The 19,138-nt window shown below is 43.6% G+C and overlaps 1 protein-coding gene across 1 annotated transcript in view; it reads right to left on the bottom strand.

Annotated features, from left to right (window-relative positions):
* CACNA2D3 (calcium voltage-gated channel auxiliary subunit alpha2delta 3) overlaps positions 1-19,138 on the bottom strand; it is a gene marked incomplete at both ends in the record, with an annotated part of 817,125 nt that overhangs the window by 506,344 nt on the left and 291,643 nt on the right. Inside the window, one exon of the mRNA XM_079795466.1 lies at positions 3,580-3,742. Within this exon, the coding sequence (XP_079651592.1) occupies positions 3,580-3,742 (163 nt within the window). The remainder of the gene's footprint in view (positions 1-3,579; positions 3,743-19,138) is intronic.

Here is a 19,138-nt window from a genome sequence, read left to right as displayed (position 1 = left end):
GCCCTACACTATTCCACCTGGATACCTGCTCATAGTTTAGTCTTTCTATTGGACACACTTCACTACCAATGACTCCCTACCTGCCTAATTCCTTCTTTCTTCATCTCAGGGAGGCCTGCCATTAAGTCCCAGGACCAGGTCAGCGCCGCACTCTGCCTTTGCAACTCCTGTCATGCTGATCAGACCTTGCTCAGTACCTGTCTTCCGCCACTGCTCGGGGCAGGGCCCATGTCTGTCCTAGTCATGGATGGATCTCTAGAGCCTGGCACAGACAATGTCTGATGAATGAATGAAGGATGGAAGGCACGCACGAAGGAAGAGATGAGATATTGTACTGAGACAACATTTAGTTTGTTCTCCCTGCTCTCTCCCCCTTTCTCTCCCAGGCAGGTAGTCAGAGCCTCTGCAATTCTTGCTCTCAGGATGTTTGCAGGGTTGACATGTGCGAGCTACATAAGTCAGAAGTTCTCCCCAGCGAGTGTGGGGATCTCAACTGAGTGCAGTTACTGGGCGGGGAGCCATGGTGTGCAAAGGGGAGGAGGCAGAGGGCAACCAGAAGGATGTGACTCGAGATGGATCTGCGGTCTCACTGGAGCGGAGCCTGTCCCCACCCCCTAGCAGTGCCCGGAACAGTTTATGCTTCAGAAGGAAGGCGGGCAATGGACCTGCAGTGGTGGAACCCAAGGCCTGGGGTCTCAGCCTGGGCAAAAACTCCCAGCCTGCAAGGTGACCTGAGAGTAGCCGAGGGGATCCTGAGGAACCAGGTTCCTATTCTCTCGGACCTCATGCCCAGAGAGGCAGCCGAGTAAGTGGGACTTGTCACCAGAAAATTGAGGTCCAGCTTGGCACAGCGCTTCCCACGCACAGCAGCTCCCAAGCAAGTCTCAAACCACTCTTCTGTGCACCCCGGGGTCCAAGCTGCCCCATGGGAGAGCGTGACCCGGCATTGGTTTCCTTTGTGGGGAGTAAAATTCCTAACCCAGGAGCATCACAGCCAGGGACCAAGTTCTGAGCATGTGTGTTGAGTACATGTCATCAATAACTGGATTGGAGCTGGAGGATCCTCTAAACATAAAATACATCTCTGTAGCTCGGAAAGAAAAAAGATGGTTTGGGGTTGGTTTGAATTAGGTAGAATGGAGACAGGAATTTTCCTGAACCCCCTCCCCTGGGCAGCTCCTCACTGCCTAGCAGACTAGACAAGGGATAGAGCCTGACTGACCCTACCGCCGGGACCAGTGAGTCTGGGTGGGGGCGGTAGGCAGACCCCTCAGCGCTGCTGAGAATGACTTCAAACATCATCACCTACCTCCACAGCTCAAGTGAACTGCCTGTTTTTTGGATTCACCTGATGAGGCTCAGAGCCACCACCACAGCCCGTGTGATCAGTGGCGGTACTGGTCCCTCATGTGCTGTTGCCACCGAAAGGTACAATTATGCCTTTAAAGCGTACAGTGCAATTAAATCTCTCTCCATAATGGTGCTAATGGCTCCAGCAACCTTGAAGCAGCTGTCATATTTTAAAAGATCGTTCTGAATGGTTTTATGTCTGAAATTGCTCTGTAAAATCTTGTTAATTTTTCATCTTCAGCTGAGTGTGTATTTAATGCTGAGAGGATGGCTTTCTTCCAGCCACGATGCACAAAAGGGGCCTTCCTTCCTCACTGACAAGACGGCCCTAGAGGACTCAACCTACCAGAGATGTGAGCTCAGCCACTAAGGCTGCGGTGCTCAGGAATCTGCCCTCTAAGGAAGAGGCCAAACTGAAGATTAGGTCAAGTGGCCCAGGCCAGAGCCCAGTAGAGGTGGTTCAGACTGACATCGCTTTCTCCAGGAGAGAGAGAGAAAATGGCAAATGTGTGGCTGCCACATGAGCGAGTGACAGGGCCCCTCCTTGGCACTCCCACTGCCCCTGGCTTTCCATAAAGGTGACCGCTAACGAATGATCTCATTACCTGTTTGTTCCCCAAGTAAAGTGCAAACCCCTCAGGAGAGGGGCTGGGTCTGCTTCACCATGTGGTTCCCCAAAACCATGGGAATAATTCATGAATGAATGAAGAATGGAAGGTCACAGCTATTCAGAGGTGAAACCAGGGTCTAACCAGAGTCCATCGGCTATCAGAGTCCTGCCTCCACTGAGGATTAAGGATGGGTAACAAGTAAACAAGGAAAGGAAGACATCAGGTATCCAGCCACAAAGCACAGGCACGAGAAGCATGCTTCAGAGACAGCGAGGAGGAGATTCTTTAATCACTGACCAGTCTTTATAAACAGGGACCTAGAAGAATTTAGAAATGCAACTCATGGTCATGTTATTTCCCAACAATAGTGATGGCAGCTAAGATGACTGAGCTCTTTCATGAGCCGCTGTTGCGCGAAGGCTACACCCACATCGTTTTACAATGGCCCTCTGAGGGAGCTGGCATCCTCTTCCCGGGGGGAGACTGAGGCTCAGGATCCAGCGAGGGGAGGAGCAGGAATCAAACCCACAGCCTTCTCTGGACCACTGTGCTCTTGTAGGTGACACGGAGCTGGGTGGGTGATGGACACTGGCCCCTGATACTTTTGAAACCTCAATGGTAGGCAACAGGGCAGAATTTTACTTTGAAGATGCCAGCGCTTTCTGAAGTGTTTTTCTGAGGGAATGGCTCTTTGTTTAGGAGCCTCCCAGGGGTGACAAAGCAGAGCAAAATCCAACTCAGTAATGGTGATGATGACAAGGGCAACATCGTTAATGTAAACTTTTATTCACACCCTCTGTCAAGTCCTCACAACCACCCCATGAGGTAGACATGGTTATTATCCACATTCTATGGAAGAGGAAACTAAGGTCTCAGGAGAGAAGGTGGGCCCTCAAGGTGACAGCCATTCAGAGCTGAAACCCAGGGTCTAACCACAGTCCATCTGCTGCCAGAGCCCAGTCCTTGGCCAGGATAATCCCAACTCCAATGGGCATATGGGAATTTGGGGAAAATAACCCTAGACCCTCTGTGAAGGCTGGATTTTAGGGCCACAAGCCTGAAAACAGGGAGCCCCGTGAGGTCCCTGCTGCTTTGTACTCTAAGAAAAGCCACAACTGATTCTGTTGCAACCCCCGGTGTTGTTGAACACTTAACTACCATTACAAGGAATAGAGGAAGGAGATAGAGAGACTACACCACGGGTCAGGGGATGGCCTCCTACAGGTCGAATTCGGCCATTGTTCTTTGAAGGTGAATGTTTTACTGAAACACAGCCATATCCGCTGACTTACCTGTCACCTGCGGCTGCGTTTGTGCCAGAACAGCAGAGTTGGGTAGCTGTGAGCAGGCTAGATGGCCCTCAAGGCCAGATATATTTACTAGTGGGCCCTTTACAGAAGCAAGTTTGCCTGGACTGGCTGTCAGAGAGCTCCTGCAAACAGCATGGGGAAGTAGCAAGCCGGAGTCTCCAGGCAGATCAAGCACACACTGCACCTATCCAGGCTGACATACCCAGAGTATAATTGTGGTTTTCAAAATAACATAATGTCCTAAATCGGCCAGCCCTGTACCCTCACCACCTCCTCTCCGCCCCTGGAAGGAGCGCCCTGAGGCTTACCTTTGTTGTACATGTTCGTTGGCACCTGGACGTCACTGAGACTGATGTTCACAGGCAGATTATTGAAATGGTCATTTGGGGCCAAGATGAATTCCTTCCCCAGCTCCAAAAAGTTCCCGTCTTTGTCCCTTTCATTGATCAGCACGGCATTGAAGTATTCGTACTGAAAGAGAAGGCCAGGAAACGTTACATGTGGCTCAGGCAGGGGGCTGTGGGCTCAGGCAGACCTAGGCTTAAGCTGCGGGCCATCCTCACACTGTGGATCCTACCCTGGTCATGTGGTCCCTTTTAGTCTTCCGTATCCTCTATGGCAGCTTTCACAGGGGTGTGATAGCGGTATGTAACTGTTTCTCAATGTCATACAATATTCTTGGGGGGAAAATGGAAGGAGCTGCACAGTACTTCCTTTTGCATATATAGAGGAAACTGCCCTAAAACCATTTTAATTTTTGAAAATTTGAAGACAGACCCTCTCCTTATACAGCCTACGTTTCAGTTGAAGGAGCCTGGAGAGAATAAAAAAAAAAAATAACAAGTAAACAGGTAATATGTCAGATAGTCATACTTGCTAAAGAAAAATAATAAAGCAGGGCATGGGGAACACAGCAGGGAAGGGCTGTGCTTTTATATACAAGGCTCAGAGGAGGTCTCACTGCTCCAGGGACTCGCACACAAGCTGAATGAAGGGAGGAAGGGAGCTGTGCGGGCAACAGCACAGACGGAGGGGACAGCAGAGCAAAGGCCCTCAAGATGCGAGTGGGCAGACACGTTTTAAAATTGGCTGCATCATCATATCATTATCATCATCATCATCATCATCATCATGGGATCTATGTATATAAAAAGCTAATATTCAAAGTGTCCCCTTGGGAGTTCGACTGTGAGACTGGGAGTTCTATCACTCGCTATGACGTGAGCTGACCACCAGGGCACAGCGCAGAATGAAGGAAGGCCCTGGCTGGCAGCCAGCAGCAGGGAAGAGAGGCCCCAGCCAGCAGCCGAAAGGAAAGCCGTGGCCAGCAGCCAGAAGGCCCTGACCGGCCCTGATCACCGGCCAGTCCTAGGGACCCTACCTGTGCATAAATTTCATGCACCGTGCCTAGTATATATATACTGAGTGGCCAGATTATTATGATCTCTGAACACATAATAATCTGGCCACTCAGTGTATATTCTATATAATAAAAGGCTAATATGCAAATTGTCCCCTCGGCCAGGAGTTCCACCAGCAGGCAGGCTGGCCAACCGCCCATGTCCCCTCCCCCTGGCCAGGCTGGCCGGACCCCACCCATGCACAAATTCATGCACTGGGCCTCTAATACACACACACACACACACACACACACACTCACACACACACTGAGTGGCCAGATTATTATGCGTTCAGCGATCATAATAATCTGGCCACTCAGTCTATATAGAATGCTTACATTATTCTGAGTGCTTTTTATGGGTTAATTCTCCTTTCATGTGTTGATATTCCTAACAACTCAATGAAAAAGATCTTATGAGAATTCCCACTTCACAGATGAGGAAACTGAGGCATAGAGAATTCAGGTGCCCTGTCAAAGATTACTGTGCAGCTGATAAGCAGAGTCAGGGTTCACACACAGGCAGTCTATTTCCACAGCATGTGCTCTTATCTTACAAGGTTGCAAGATGGCAGATGGAAGTGTTGTTGGAATGATCAGATTGGGGATTTAAAACAAGTGTGATTAATATGCTCAGGACATTAATAGAAAAAAATAGAAAACAGGTAAGAACAAGTGGATAATGTAAGCGGAGAGATGAATATTCGAAGAAAGAATCAAAAGGAAACCCTAGTAACCAAAAACTCTGTAACAGAATGAAGAATGCCTCTGCTGGCTCATCAGCAGACCGAACACAGCTGAGGATATAATCAATGAACCTAAAAATAGCTCAATAGAAACTCCCCAAACTGAAAAGCAAAGAGTAAAAAATGGAGAGAAAGAAAAGAAACAGAACATTCAAGAACTGTGGGACAATTACAAAAGATGGAACATGTGTAATAGGAATACCAGAAGGAAGAGAGAGTAAGAAACAGAAGAAATTTTTGACATAATAATGGCTGAAAATTTTCTAAAATTATGATGAACACCAAACCACAGATCCAAGAAACTCAGAGAGCACCAAGCACCTGACTTAAAAAAAAAAAATCTCCATCTAGTCATATCATATTCAAACAGCAAAAAAGTCAAAGAAAATCTTAAAAGAAGCCAGGAAGTGAGGTTTTAAATATGTGTTCATTGATTTTTAGAGAGAAATTAAAACATCCATGAGAGAGAAACATCAACATCTATGGGCTGTCTCCTCCTGCACACCCCCTACTGGAGATCAAACCCACAACAGGAGCATGTGCCCTGACCAGGAATTGAACCAGTGACCCCTTGGTGCATGGGTCTATGTTCAACCACTGAGGCACACCGGCAGGGCACAATAAGTTTTAAATTACTGAAATTCGCATAGTATTGTCTCTGGTAACAATAGGCTAATTTTAGAAATTAATATATGATAATGATATAAAACTTATCAATGATATCTAAGAAAAGTTTATGCCTAGAAAAACCCTAAAGATTTGGAAATTGAATAGCACAGTACTTAATAATACATGTGAAAAGAAAGAAAATTACATGGAAAATATTTTTAAATGAATGATAATGAAAATTGTCAATATGTATGAGATGTAGCTAAAAGAGACTTTACAAAAAAACTATAGATTTAAAAGCTTTTGGAAAAGAAGCACATTTTAAAATGAATAATTGAATATAAAAAAAGAATAAATGAAACTCAATGTTAAAAGAAGAAATAAAATAATAGAAATAAAAGCAAAAAGCAACAAAACTAAAAGCAAATAACAGAAGGGGGGAATCAATAATATCAAAAGTTGGTTCTTTAAAATAGTTAATAAGCCTCAGCCAGTTTTGCTCAGTGGATAGAGCATTGGCCTGCAGACTAAAAGGTCCCAAGTTCGATTCCAGTCACGGGCACATGCTCAGGTTGCGGGCTCGATTCCTTAGTAGGGGGAGGCAGCCGATAATTATTCCTTCTCCTCATTGATGTTTCTATCTCTCTCCCTCTCCCTCTCGCAAATCAATAAAAATATATTTTTTAAATGGTATTTAAAAAAATAAAAAATGAAATAAAATAGTTAATAAAATTATAAAACCCTAGCTAGGTGGGTGAATAAAAAAAAGAAAGCACAGAATACTAGTATCAGGAATGAAAGAGGAAACATTAATATATATCTTAGAGACAATGAAAAGATAAGGAATTATTACAAACAACTTTATGCTGATATTTGATAACTTAAGTTAAATGTCAAATTTCTTTTTAAAGTAGAAATTACCAAAATTATCAAAAGAAGATATGCCTGGCCCTATATACACAAAGATTAATAGCCATGCTAAAACAAATGACTCCAGGTTCCGATGCCATAAATTATGAATTACATCAAATATATAAGAAAAACTCACAAACTCTCTTATAAAATTAGAAAAGGGAATATGTCTCAACTTATTTAATGAAGGCAGCTTAACCCTGATGCCAAAATCAAACAAGAAATTTTTTTTTAAATTATACACCAATATCCCTCATTAAACTAGATGTAAAAATCTTAACAAAATATTGAATCAAATTCACCTATACTTAAAAAGATGACCACCTTGTGTTTATCCCAAGAATTCAAGGTTGGTTTCACATTTGAAAATATCAGCACAGTTCACCACATTAACAGAATAAAATAAAATAAAAATCACATGACCAAATAAGTGCAGAAAAATAATTTGAAAGAATTCAACTTTTGTTTATTAAAAAACTCTCAGGAAATTAGAAATAGAATAAAATGTCTTCAATCTGATAAAGAGAATTTATAAAAAAACCTACAGCTAAAATTATATGCATGATGAAGCACTCAATATGTCCTCTAAGATCAGGAGCATGGCAAAGATGTCAGATCACTTCTATTCAACATCATACTAGTGGTCCTGGCAAATTCAGTAAAACAAACAAATAAGTGGTCATAGAGATTGAAAAGGATATATTCTATTTATATACAGCATGATTACCTATGTTGCAAAACGTGAAGAATCCACATAATCTACTATAACTAGTGAATTTAGCAAAATCATGGGATACAAGATCAATATATAAAAATCAGTTAGTAAATGTACCAACAAAGAACAATTGAAAGGAGAAGTAACATTTACAGTAGTATAAAAAAGATGAAATACTTAGGTATTCCTTTTATAAAACGTATATATAATGCCTATATGCTGAAAACTACAATACAGGGTGGGGCAAAAGTAGATTCACAGATGTGAGTACATGAAACACAGAGTTTATTCTTGTATTATTACTTATTAACTAGAGGCCCAGTACACGGATTCCTGCACCAGAGGGGTCCCTCGGCCTGGCCTGTGCCCTCTTCCAATCCGGGACCCCTCAGGGGATGTTGGACTGCTGGTTTCGGCCTGATCCCCACAAGGTAGGCCGACAGATCCCACCGGTGCAAGAATCCCTGCACCAGGCCTCTAGTATGCATGTAAGATCTTTGGTGAATCGCTTCCCACCCTCCCCTCTCCCCCACCATCCCTCTGAGATTCATCACTCTGTTCCATGTTTCCATGCCTGTGTGTTGAGCATATGCCCCCTGATGGTCAGTGCACATCATAGCTACTTGTCAAATGGTCAAATGGTTGAACAGTCGCTTAGGCTTTTATATAGAGAGAGTGTGGTATTATTTTCCATTCAAACATCTGTAAACCTGTGTTTTCCCCATTCTATTTATTGTTGTGAGAAATTTTAAAAGGTTTAAATAAATACAGAGAGATAGCTTGCTTAAGGATTAGAAAATTCAGTATTAAGGTGCTAATTCTTCTGAAATTGATCTATAAATTCAACAAAATCCCAATCAAAATCTCAACAGGCTTTTTTCTAGGAATTGCCAAGTGCATTTTAAGTTTTACATAGAAGTAAGAGGGATCTATAATATTGAAAACAATTTTGAAAAAGAAGAACCAAGTCCAAGGAGTCACATTTCCTGATTTTAAGTTTTACTATAAACCTAATTAAGCAAAAACAGTATGCTATTGGCCTTAGAAGAGATAAACAGATCAATGGAACAGAGAGTCCAGAAATAAAGCCACAAATATAGTCAATTAATTTTCTTTTTTTCCCCTTGTTTTTAATATTAAACAATGGTTTACTTCTTTATTTTCAGAAGATAATTGTAAACATTACTGTTGTCTGGGAAGAGTCATTGACAGGCTTCCTTTTTCCTCTCATCATCATGAAGCAACATTTTCCATAATACCCGTTTTAACTCGTCAATTGTGATGACTGGTTTTGCCTTTCCTGTTTTGTAACTCAGAAACCTATTTTTTTAATTGAGTTTATTGGGGTGACATTAGTGTTAAAATTACATAGGTTTCAGGTGTACAATTCTATAACACATCATCTGTATATTGCATTGTGTGTTCATCACCCCAAGTCAAGTGTCCTTCCATCATCATTTATGGCCCTCTTTACCCTCTTCTTCCTCCCCAAACCACCCTTTCCCTCTGATAATCAGCATACTGTTGTCTGTGTCTATGATTTTGCTTGTTTTTGCTTAATAACATTTTCACCCAGCTTCCCAACTCTTCTCTCCCCGACACTTATCAGTCTGTTAGTCTGTTTTCTGTATCTATGAGTCTGTTTATATTTTGTTTATGAGTTTATTTTGTTCATTAGATTCCACATGTAAGTGAAATCATATGGTACTTGTCTTTCTTTGATTGGCTTATTTCACTTAATGTAATACTCTCTGGGTCAATCCACGCTGTCATAAAGGGTACAATTTCCTTCTTTTTTACAGCCAAGTAATGTTCCATTGTGTAAATGTACCACAGCTTTTTTACTTGGGCTTTTTCCAGATCTTGGCTATTGAAAAAACACTGCAATCAATCACAGAGGTGCATATATTCTTTCGAATCAATGTTTCGGGTTTCTTCAGATATAGTCCCAGAAGTGGAATTGCTCTGTCATAAGGCAGTTTCATTTTTAGTTTTTTTGAGGTAACTCAATACTGCTTTCCACAGAGGCTGAAGCAATCTACATTCCCCCAACAGTGTATGAGGGTTCCCTTTTCTCCTCATCCTTGCCAATACTTTTTGTTTGTTGATTTATTGATGATAGCTATTCTGACAAGTGTGAGGTGACATCTCATTATGGTTTTTATTTGCATTTCCCTGATTAGTGACGGGCATTTTTTCATGGTCTATTGGCCATCTGTATGTTATCTTTGGAGAAGTGTCTATTCAGGTATAAATTTTTCATACTAACCCCTTGTCAGATGTATCTCCCATTCAGTGTGTTGTCTTTTCACTTTGTTGATGGTTCCCTTTGCTGTCCAAAAATTACTTTAGTTTGATGTAGTCCCATTTGTTTAATTTTTCTTTTGTTTCCCTTGCCCAAGGTGATATATCAGGAAAGAAAAATTTCTACAAGAGATGTATGAGATTTTATTGCCTGTGTCTTTTTCTAGGACTTTTATGATTTTGAGTGTTACAGTAAAGTCTTTGATCCATTTTGAGTTTATTCTTGTGTATGGTGTAAGAAGGTGGTCTAGTTTCATTTTTTGTATATTTCTGCCCAATTTTCCCAGCACCATTTATTGAATAGACTATCTTTACCCTATTGTTGGTTCCTGCCTCTTTTGTCAAATATTAATTGACCATAAAGCATGGGTTTATTTCTGGGCTCTCTATTCTGTTCCATTATTCTGTATGTCTGTTTTTATGCCAGTACCATTCTATTTTTATTCCTATGGCCTTATAGTATTTAATATCCAGTATTTGATAACAGTGATTCCTCCAACTTTGTTCTGTCTTGTGATTGCTGTGGCTATTCAGGGTCTTTTGTTGTTCCATATAAATGTTTGGAATATTGGTTCTAGTTCTGTGAAATATACCATTAGTATCTTGATAGAAATTGCATTGAATCTATACATTGATTTGTGTAGTATGAACATTATAATGATACTAGAGGCCCAGTGAACAAAATTCTTGCACTCAGGGCGGGGGGTGGGGGGGGAGCGTTCCTCAGCCTGGATTGCGAGACCACACAGGCCAGGCTGAGGGACCTAATGGTGCATGATCGGGGCTGGGAGAGATGCGGGAGGTTGGCCAGTTGGGGAGGGACTGTGGGAGGGCTCCAGGGCGTGTCCAGCCTGTCTTGCTCAGTCCCAATCGGCCGGACCCCAGCAGCAAACTTACCTACCAGTCAGAGCATCTGCCCCCTGGTGATCAGTGCAAGTCATAGAGAGCACTTGAGTGGCCTTAGCATATCATTAGCATATTACACTTAGATTGGTTGAATGGACGACAGGACACTTAGCATATTAGGCTTTTATTATATAGGATTAGTTATATCTGTCCATGAACAAGATATATGATTCTACTTATTTGTACCTTCTTCTGTTTCTTTCTTCAGTTCTTATAATTATCGGAGTACAGGTATTTTACATCCATGGTTAAGTTTATTCCTAGGTATTTTTTTATGCAATTGTAAATGGAATTGTTTTCTTAGTTTCCCTTTCTGATAGTTCATTATTGCTATATAAAAATGCAACTGACTTCTGAATATTTGTTTTGTACCCTGTTACTTTACTGAATTAATTTTTCATTTTTTTTCTTGTATTTGATTTCTAGTTTCATACATACAATTGTGGTCAGAGAAGATGCATGATATGGTTTCAATCTTCTTAAATTTATTGAGACTTGTTTTGTGTCCTAACATGTGGTCTATCTTAGAAAATGTTCCATGTGTACTTGAAAAGAATGTTTATTCTGCTTATTTGGGGTAAAATACTCTGAAGATATAAGTTAAAGCCATCTAAACTAGTGTGCCATTTAAGGCCACTATTTCCTGGTGATTTTCTGTCTGGAAGATCTATCCATTGATGTCAAAATATGCATGGATCTCAAAAACTTTGTAAGTGAATGAAGCCAGAATCACAAGCGTACATGTGTGCAATCCCATTTTTATATCAAGTGCTAGAAAAGGCAATTGTGGCAGCACTCAGGGACTTCTCTGGGAGGGGACCTACTGGAAAGGAACACAAGAGAATGTCCTGGGATGCTGGACACGTTCTATGTCTTCATGGGGTGTGGGCTACTCAAGAGTATTCATTTGTCAGTACTCACTGACTTGTATGCAAAAGAACTTGCATTTTATTATATAGAAATGTATGCCTCAATAAGAAAATTAATCATAAAAGACCTGTCACTTTTTGAACAATTCTTAATTCAAAAACTGTACAGAAACAAAACTAAGTTTATCAAATTCCACTCCCAGCCATATTATGATTTACTGTGATATGACACCCAGAAACAAAAGAAACCATACCTTCCTGCGGAAACACTAACCAGGGAGCACCTGACCGGGCAGAAACACCTTGACGGGCCCATGAACTGCCCACACCAAGGGGAGGCCCTCCTCCTAATAGGATCTGCTTTCGAGGTAACATGTCAGCGGGGTTTCCTCTCACGGCTCCATGCTGGGTGAGGACTTAATGTTCCACAGACCCAAGTGCTTCCCAGAATATTATCAACATTTTTAAACTCAAGCCTTCAATGCTATTGTTTCATTATAACTGGATGTTAAATTAACAAAACAAAGCCTCAGCCTGCATGGTAAAGGCCAATGCAATCATGGTTCACGCACAGGCCCTCCGGAGGCCAGGCCATTGGATGGAACAATCTGCACAGCCCAGAATGCAAATGAAGGAAGGATGGAAAGGCAAGCAGGCTTTTGTTCAGTGGCACTCATCATTTCCCACGCGCGACTGTGTACTAGTATTCTGCTTCTCCTCTCAAATCCATTTGTCCTTATTGATTTGGAAAAGGCTGACTTGGTGCAAACAAGAAGAATCATTCCTCAGCCCTTGGAATTCATTGCTATCATTATGAGGCTCAGGGGCTTTGTCCACATGATCGAGAAAAGATATGCTTAGTTCAAGTCACCTCAGTATTTCTGAATCTCATGGAGTAGGAGCAAATCAATTATATTGTGAGTAGATCTGATAACCTACTAAGTGTAATGGGGTACAGAGGAAACTAATCCAGGGCACAGATTGTGGCATACAAAAGTGGTGGGTGTGCTGGGCACCAAAGCCCGGCCCAGCACTGGCTCAGAATGAGGTGGTTCAGTGAGTGCCTAAAACAGACTCATCGGGCAGGTGCAGACACAGTTCTTCTGTAAACGTCAGATAGTAAGTATTTTAGAAGTTGTAATCTATAGGGAAGTGGCTGCGACACCTCGACTTCCCTTATAGCACGGCAGCGGCACAGTGTCTAAATGTGCAGGGCTGTGTGTCAGTCAAACTTAATGTAACAAAACGTGCAAAATTACAAAAGGGACTTGACCTGCAGGCTATAATTTGCCATCCCTTTATTAGGGTGTTATGAGATTTTCAAGAGACAGAAATAAAAAACCTCAAGCTGGAAGGAATTAAGCATTTCTTTTGCTAAGAAGTTTTTGAGTACAATATTGAAGGAAAGGAATAATGTTGGAGGACTGATGCTACCTGACTTCAATGACTTACTATAAAACTACAGCAATAGAAACACTGTGGTATTGGTGGAAGAATGGATAAATAGATCAGTGAAGCAAAATGCAGAGCCCAGAAATGGACTCCCATAAATACAGTCAACTGATTTTTGACAAAAGAGCAAAGATAGTCTCTTCAACAAATGGTGCTGGAAAATCTGAACATCCACATGCAAAAAAATAAGAAGGAGAAGGAGGAGGGGAAAGAAGAGGAGGAGGAGGAGGAGGAGTAGAAGGAGAATCTAAACATGGAGCTTAAACACACAAAAAAAATAATAACTCAAAATGAATCATAGACCTAAATGTAAAATGAAAACTATAAATCTCCTAGAAAATAACAAGAGAAGCCTAGATGATCTTGGGTGTGGTGATGTTTTTCAGGTACAACACCAAAGACAAAATCCATGAAAGAATTATAAACTAGACTTCATTGGAATGAAAAACCTCTGTTTTATGAAAGACAATGTCAGGAGAATTAGAAGACAAGGCACAGACTGGAAAAGACACATGTTATAAAGCACTGTTATCCAAAATATATGAAGAACATTTAAACCCAACAATAAGAAAACAAACTCAATTAAAAAATGGGCCAAATGCTTTAAAAGATGCTTCACTAAATAAGACATACAGATGGCAAATGAGCATATGAAAGATGCTCCACATCATATGTCATCAGGGAAATGTGAATTAAAACAAGAAAGAGATACCATTACATGCCTATTAAAATGGCCAAAATCCCAAACACTGACAATACCAAAAGCCGGTGAGAATGTGGAGCAACAAAAACTCTCTTATACTGCTGGTGGGAATAAAAAACAATACAGCCACTTTCGAAGACAGTTTGGTGGTTTCTTACAGAATTAAACATACTTTTAACATGTGATCCAGCAACCATGCTATTTGGCATTTACCCAAAAGAGCTAAAAACTTATGTCCTCACATAAACCTGCACATAGATGTCTATAGAAGCTTTATTTAAACTTGGAACAAACCAAGATGTCCTTCAAAGGGTGAAAGGACAAATAAATTATGTCCCTCCAGACAATGGAATATTACTTAGAACTAATAAGAAATGAGCCCGGCTGGCATGGCTTGGTGGTTGAGTGTCAACCTATGAAACAGGAGATCCCGGTTTGATTCCAGGTTGGAGCACATGCCTGGGTTGCAGGCTCAATCCCCAGTATGGGGTTTGCAGGATGCAGCCAATCAATGATTTTCTCTCTCATCATTGATGTTTCTATCTCTCTCTCCCTCTCCCTTCTCTGAAACCAATAAAAATATATTAAAAAAAGAAATGTGCTATCAAGCCATGAAAAGACATGAGGAATATACATACATATTACTAACTGAAAGAAGCCAATGTAAGAAGGCTACATACTGTATGATCCCAACTCTGTGACATTCTGGAAAAGGCAAACTGTAGAGACAATACAAGATCAGTGGTTTCCAGGGGTGTGGTGGGGGAGAGGAATGAATAGGCAGAAGATAGGATTTTCAGGGCAGTGAAAATAGTTATGTATGACATAATGATAAATATGTGTCATACACTTCTCCAAACCCAGACAATATAAAATACCAAGAGTACATCCTAAAGTAAACGATGGGCTTGTGTCAATGTAGGTGGTGATGTGTCAATGTAGGTTCACCCTTGGTGAGTGATGTGTGGGAGCAGAGGGCAGCTCTCTCCGTACTGGCCTCTCAATTGTGCTGTGAGCCTAAACCTGCGCTAAATAAATAATCTTTGAAAAAACATTTTTGAGCAGTATCTCCTAGATACATGTTTATTTATAACATATGTACTGCTTACCAACCATTATACTAACATGAACATTCTAAAACAAAGTACAAAATATACAGTAAAAGTAAAAGGTACCAGTGACATGTTCTCTTTGGGGCGTCCCCAGGCTGGTTCTGTGCACCCCTGGGTGCAGCACTTCTGGGCAGTGTCCCAAAGCAGCATTTCCAAAACATGATGTGTGCAACAGAGAGCCACGCCACGGAACACTTTCAAGGAGCGATTTTTAAAATGTGTGCCATGGTGAGCAAAGGTTGGGAAATGCATGGAGAGCTGGAGTTTAAGGAAAGGCAAAGAGGGTTCTCCATTTCAGGACTTCGCAGGGCCTTGAACTCCTTGAGACTATACTGTTAAGTTTGAAGGTCGGGGGGCAGAGATGCTGAATGCAGCATTGCGCAGACACAGCTGATCATGCTGGTGTCCTCCCAAGCACTTGCCAAGGGGTCACTGTACAAGTACCTGTGTGACTGTTTTATCAATGGTGTCTCCCCCAAGACTAGTTCAGCAACTCAGGAATCACGTCCGTGTTAGGCACTGCTGTATCGCCAGGCCCTTGTTGGTTGACTGACCGACCAAAGGACCAATGTCAGGAACCACTGGGTTACCAGATCTCTCCCGCAGACCTGTCTTCACAGTCAGCTCTCCAGGCCATGTGGTACCAGGAGCGTTCTCAGCAGGGAGGGAAGATCATGCAGTAGACAGCGTCCCCCATGGCCCAGGGAAAGGGAAGCTGGAGGCCAAGGTCATACCGCTGCACTGCCAGTCACATTCAGGGAGAAGAGTGTACAGAGTAATGGGTGAACGCGACTCCAGAAGTGACCCAAATTGCTGATCGGTACAAATCACCGTAAGATGAGGGACAAGGCAGGAGCCCTCTGATACCTCCAGGAACCGCAGCTTCCCCAAGGGCTGGCTGGGCATCCCCCCGCGGGCGGAGGCCCTCTCCTGCAATGCCATTGTCACAGAACACGGCAGTTTTCAGTTCTGATAGGGGTACGCCAGTGAAAATAATTCATTGCTCCACCTCTCTACCAACTAGAATCCAATAGGTAAGGCCTTCTCACTGGCCCAGCTGCACACCTGCCGCCATGCAGAAGCAAACCCCCCACAGCCCTGAGCACTCCTCAGCCCTAGTTTAGAGGTTGGCACGCTATTTCTAGAAAGAACCAGATAGTAACTATTTTATGTTTTGCAGGGCAAACAGTCTCTGTCCCAACATTTCATCCTGTTGTTTTAGCAAGAATAGCCAAATGCAATACATAAACAAATGGGTGTGGCTGAGTCCGAATAAAACTCTATCTATAAAACACAGGCACCTGACCTCTCCCCTGCTCCCTCTTCACTCTTACAGGTGAGAGGCAGCTGACCTCAAAAATCCAGATGTCCTAAGGCAGTGGTCGGCAAACTCATTAGTCAACAGAGCCAAATATCAACAGTACAACGATTGAAATTTCTTTTGAGAGCCAAATTTTTTAAACTTAAAATATATAGGTAGGTACATTATTATTAACTTAATTAGGATACTCCTAAGCTGGCCTTTGCTAAAATCTCAAGGGGCCAAAGAGCCGCATGTGGCTCACGAGCCACGGTTTGCCGACCACGGTCCTAGGGCAATACTTTTCAACCCCAGCCTAGGAGCTTTCACATCATCTGGCCAGATCTCAGAGCAATTCTATTTAAATATCAAGGGGGTGTTTCTCTGGCCTCAGCCAGGTGATTCCAGGGTGCAGCCCAGGCGGAGAAGCAGAGTTTCTGGGGTGACTACCGTTTCCCTTCCTGCGAGGTGAGTTGCATAACAGAACTACAGGGCCTACTGCAGCCGCCTGCCTCAGGGGCGGGAGGTACGCGCTCCACACATTTAATTAAATCCCGCCTGGAAAGCTAATTGTTTCCTCTGTGTGTGTGCTGTGGAACCACCCAGCTGTAAACTCCACAGCAGGTGGGCCTGTGCTTCTCCGCTCACCTACTGGCCACTGAACCCCAGTCTCTCTCCAAGTCATAAAATTCAGCCTGAGGGTGGAACCCAGAACACGAGCCATTAGCAAAGCCAGCACCCACTCAATAAATGCCCAGATTGGTCAGAATGTTCCGGAGAAACAGACCAATGGGGGCGGGGGAGAGGGAGCGGTTGAGCTTTATTGAGTTGGCTCATTTGACTGTGGCACTGGCAAGTCCAGATTCTATAGGGCGAGCTGGCAGGCTGGGTATTTCGTTAAGAGTTGGTGTTGCAGCCTTGAATCCAGATTCCACAGGGCAGACCGGGCAGCTGGGACAGGCAGGGTCTTCACATTGCCCTCACCCTCGCCAGGCAGAATTGCTTCTTCCTCAGTGAACCGTCTTTGCTGTTAAGGCCTTCAGCTGACCGGAGGAGGCACCCCCTCATTACAGACGAGGGGGCCTGCTTCTCTCAGAGCCTACTGATTGTAAATGTTAGTCACACCTAAAAATGCCTTCACAGCAACATCAAAACTGGTGCTTGACCAAACGAACAACTGGGTACCACAGCCTCGCCAAGTTGACACATGAAATGAACCGTCACAACTGTCCTTCTCAACGGACTGTGGCAGCAATTTGTCAGCTGGACTCCCAGCTGTGTCCTCGTCCCGTCCCCCACCATCCGTCCAGGCAGCAGCCAGAGTGATTGCTTGGACAAGTGAATTGGGTGGTGTCACTCTCCAGGGGTTCCCTAACACCCTCCAAATAAACCCTTCCCCAAGCTTTGAAAGGCCCTGTGGTCCAGCTGCTCCCCACCTTGTCCACTGGGTTTCCTCCAGTGACCAGCATGTCATCCCACTCCAGACTCCCTGCTCTTTTGCTAGGGTTCAAACAGGTTTGTCTCCACTCAGGGCATTAGAGGCAGGCTGAGCCAGCGCCTGGGGCTGCCTGAGGCAACCACTCCCTGAAGTCTTTACATTAAGCTCTGCCTTTTTCTTCATCAGATTTGCTGTTGGCTAAGCGGAGTGGGCTTCTGTTACTTCCAGGCGGAGTCTTAACTAGCACACGCATCACACCCTGCTGCTGAAGGCCCTCCAGGACCCCATCGGGAAGATTGCTCTCCGCATTGCCAGGCCTCACGTGCAAGTGTCCCTCCGGCCTTGGGTTCTTGTCCTGTGTGCATTCCTCACCCGGCCCTGTTACTGGCTTCAGTCTCTACCTACCTAGTCCTGTTGGCCCAATCATCACCTATCTTTCTCTACCCGATCTTTATGTGCCTCTATTTCCTCACCTATAAAGCGAAGCAACTATGAACTCCTTTAAGCATCCAGCACGGGGAAGAACTCAGTAAAGGGCACCATGGTTAAGGGCTCAATCCCATCTGCAGGCCCAAGGCTCTCTCTCCCAGTCCCCCAAAGCCTTCTCCTTCCCAGTTATCCTACCTCCTCTGATCTCCTCTCCTGACTCAGGAAATCAGTGGGTCCTTGGGCCTTTCTTCATGAGATTTCCTTCCCTGGAAACCCGGAGAGGGTTAGCTTTGGGTGGTGAGTCACCAAAGGGCAGGCAGGCACCCATGCATCCCTGGATTTCAGGAGTATCTTACCATCCCACAGACACCACACGTTTCTCACCTCTACATCCCTGGCACCAAGAACAGTGCCTGGATCCTCAGTCAGGTGGCAGGGCGAATAAACAAATAGTAACCAGGTCTGCACTCAGGGAAACAGCTTCATGTTCCACCACCAGCTGGGAGGAGCCTTCCCTCTCCCAGCCCAGAAGTTAGTGCCAAGTTGGGGCAGGAACCTGCATGGGCCTCCTGATTCCCATCCCGCCCCCTGCCTGGATTTCACCGTGTCCCACTCATGAAGCAACAAGCCAGCCAGGGATGGCAAGGAGAGGAAGGGATGGCTTTGGAGCCCGATGCCCAGGGTTGAAAGCATACTTGCTTCCAAAGGGCACTCTAACTTTCTACGGCTCCGTTTCTTTCTCTGTGCAAGGGAATGGCCACACTTCCTCTTCAGACCTTTCTGAGGATTGAGTGGGATAAAACGTACAAAAGCAACGGGCACAGTGCCCAGAGCAGGCTCTTAATATGTTTTGGTTCTCTCCTCTTTTCCTTATTATTTTCCCCTTCCGTGCTCTGGGATGGCGGCCAACTTTTTACAACTTAGATTAAAAAATAAAAATTAGTAAGAATATTAGCTCCAAATGAGGCCAGCA

Source organism: Cnephaeus nilssonii, assembly GCF_951640355.1.
Source record: "Cnephaeus nilssonii genome assembly, chromosome: 17".
In the NCBI taxonomy this organism is placed as follows: domain Eukaryota; kingdom Metazoa; phylum Chordata; class Mammalia; order Chiroptera; family Vespertilionidae; genus Cnephaeus; species Cnephaeus nilssonii.
Note: the sequence above shows the minus strand (reverse complement) of the source record. Positions and strands in the feature narration are given on the sequence as shown.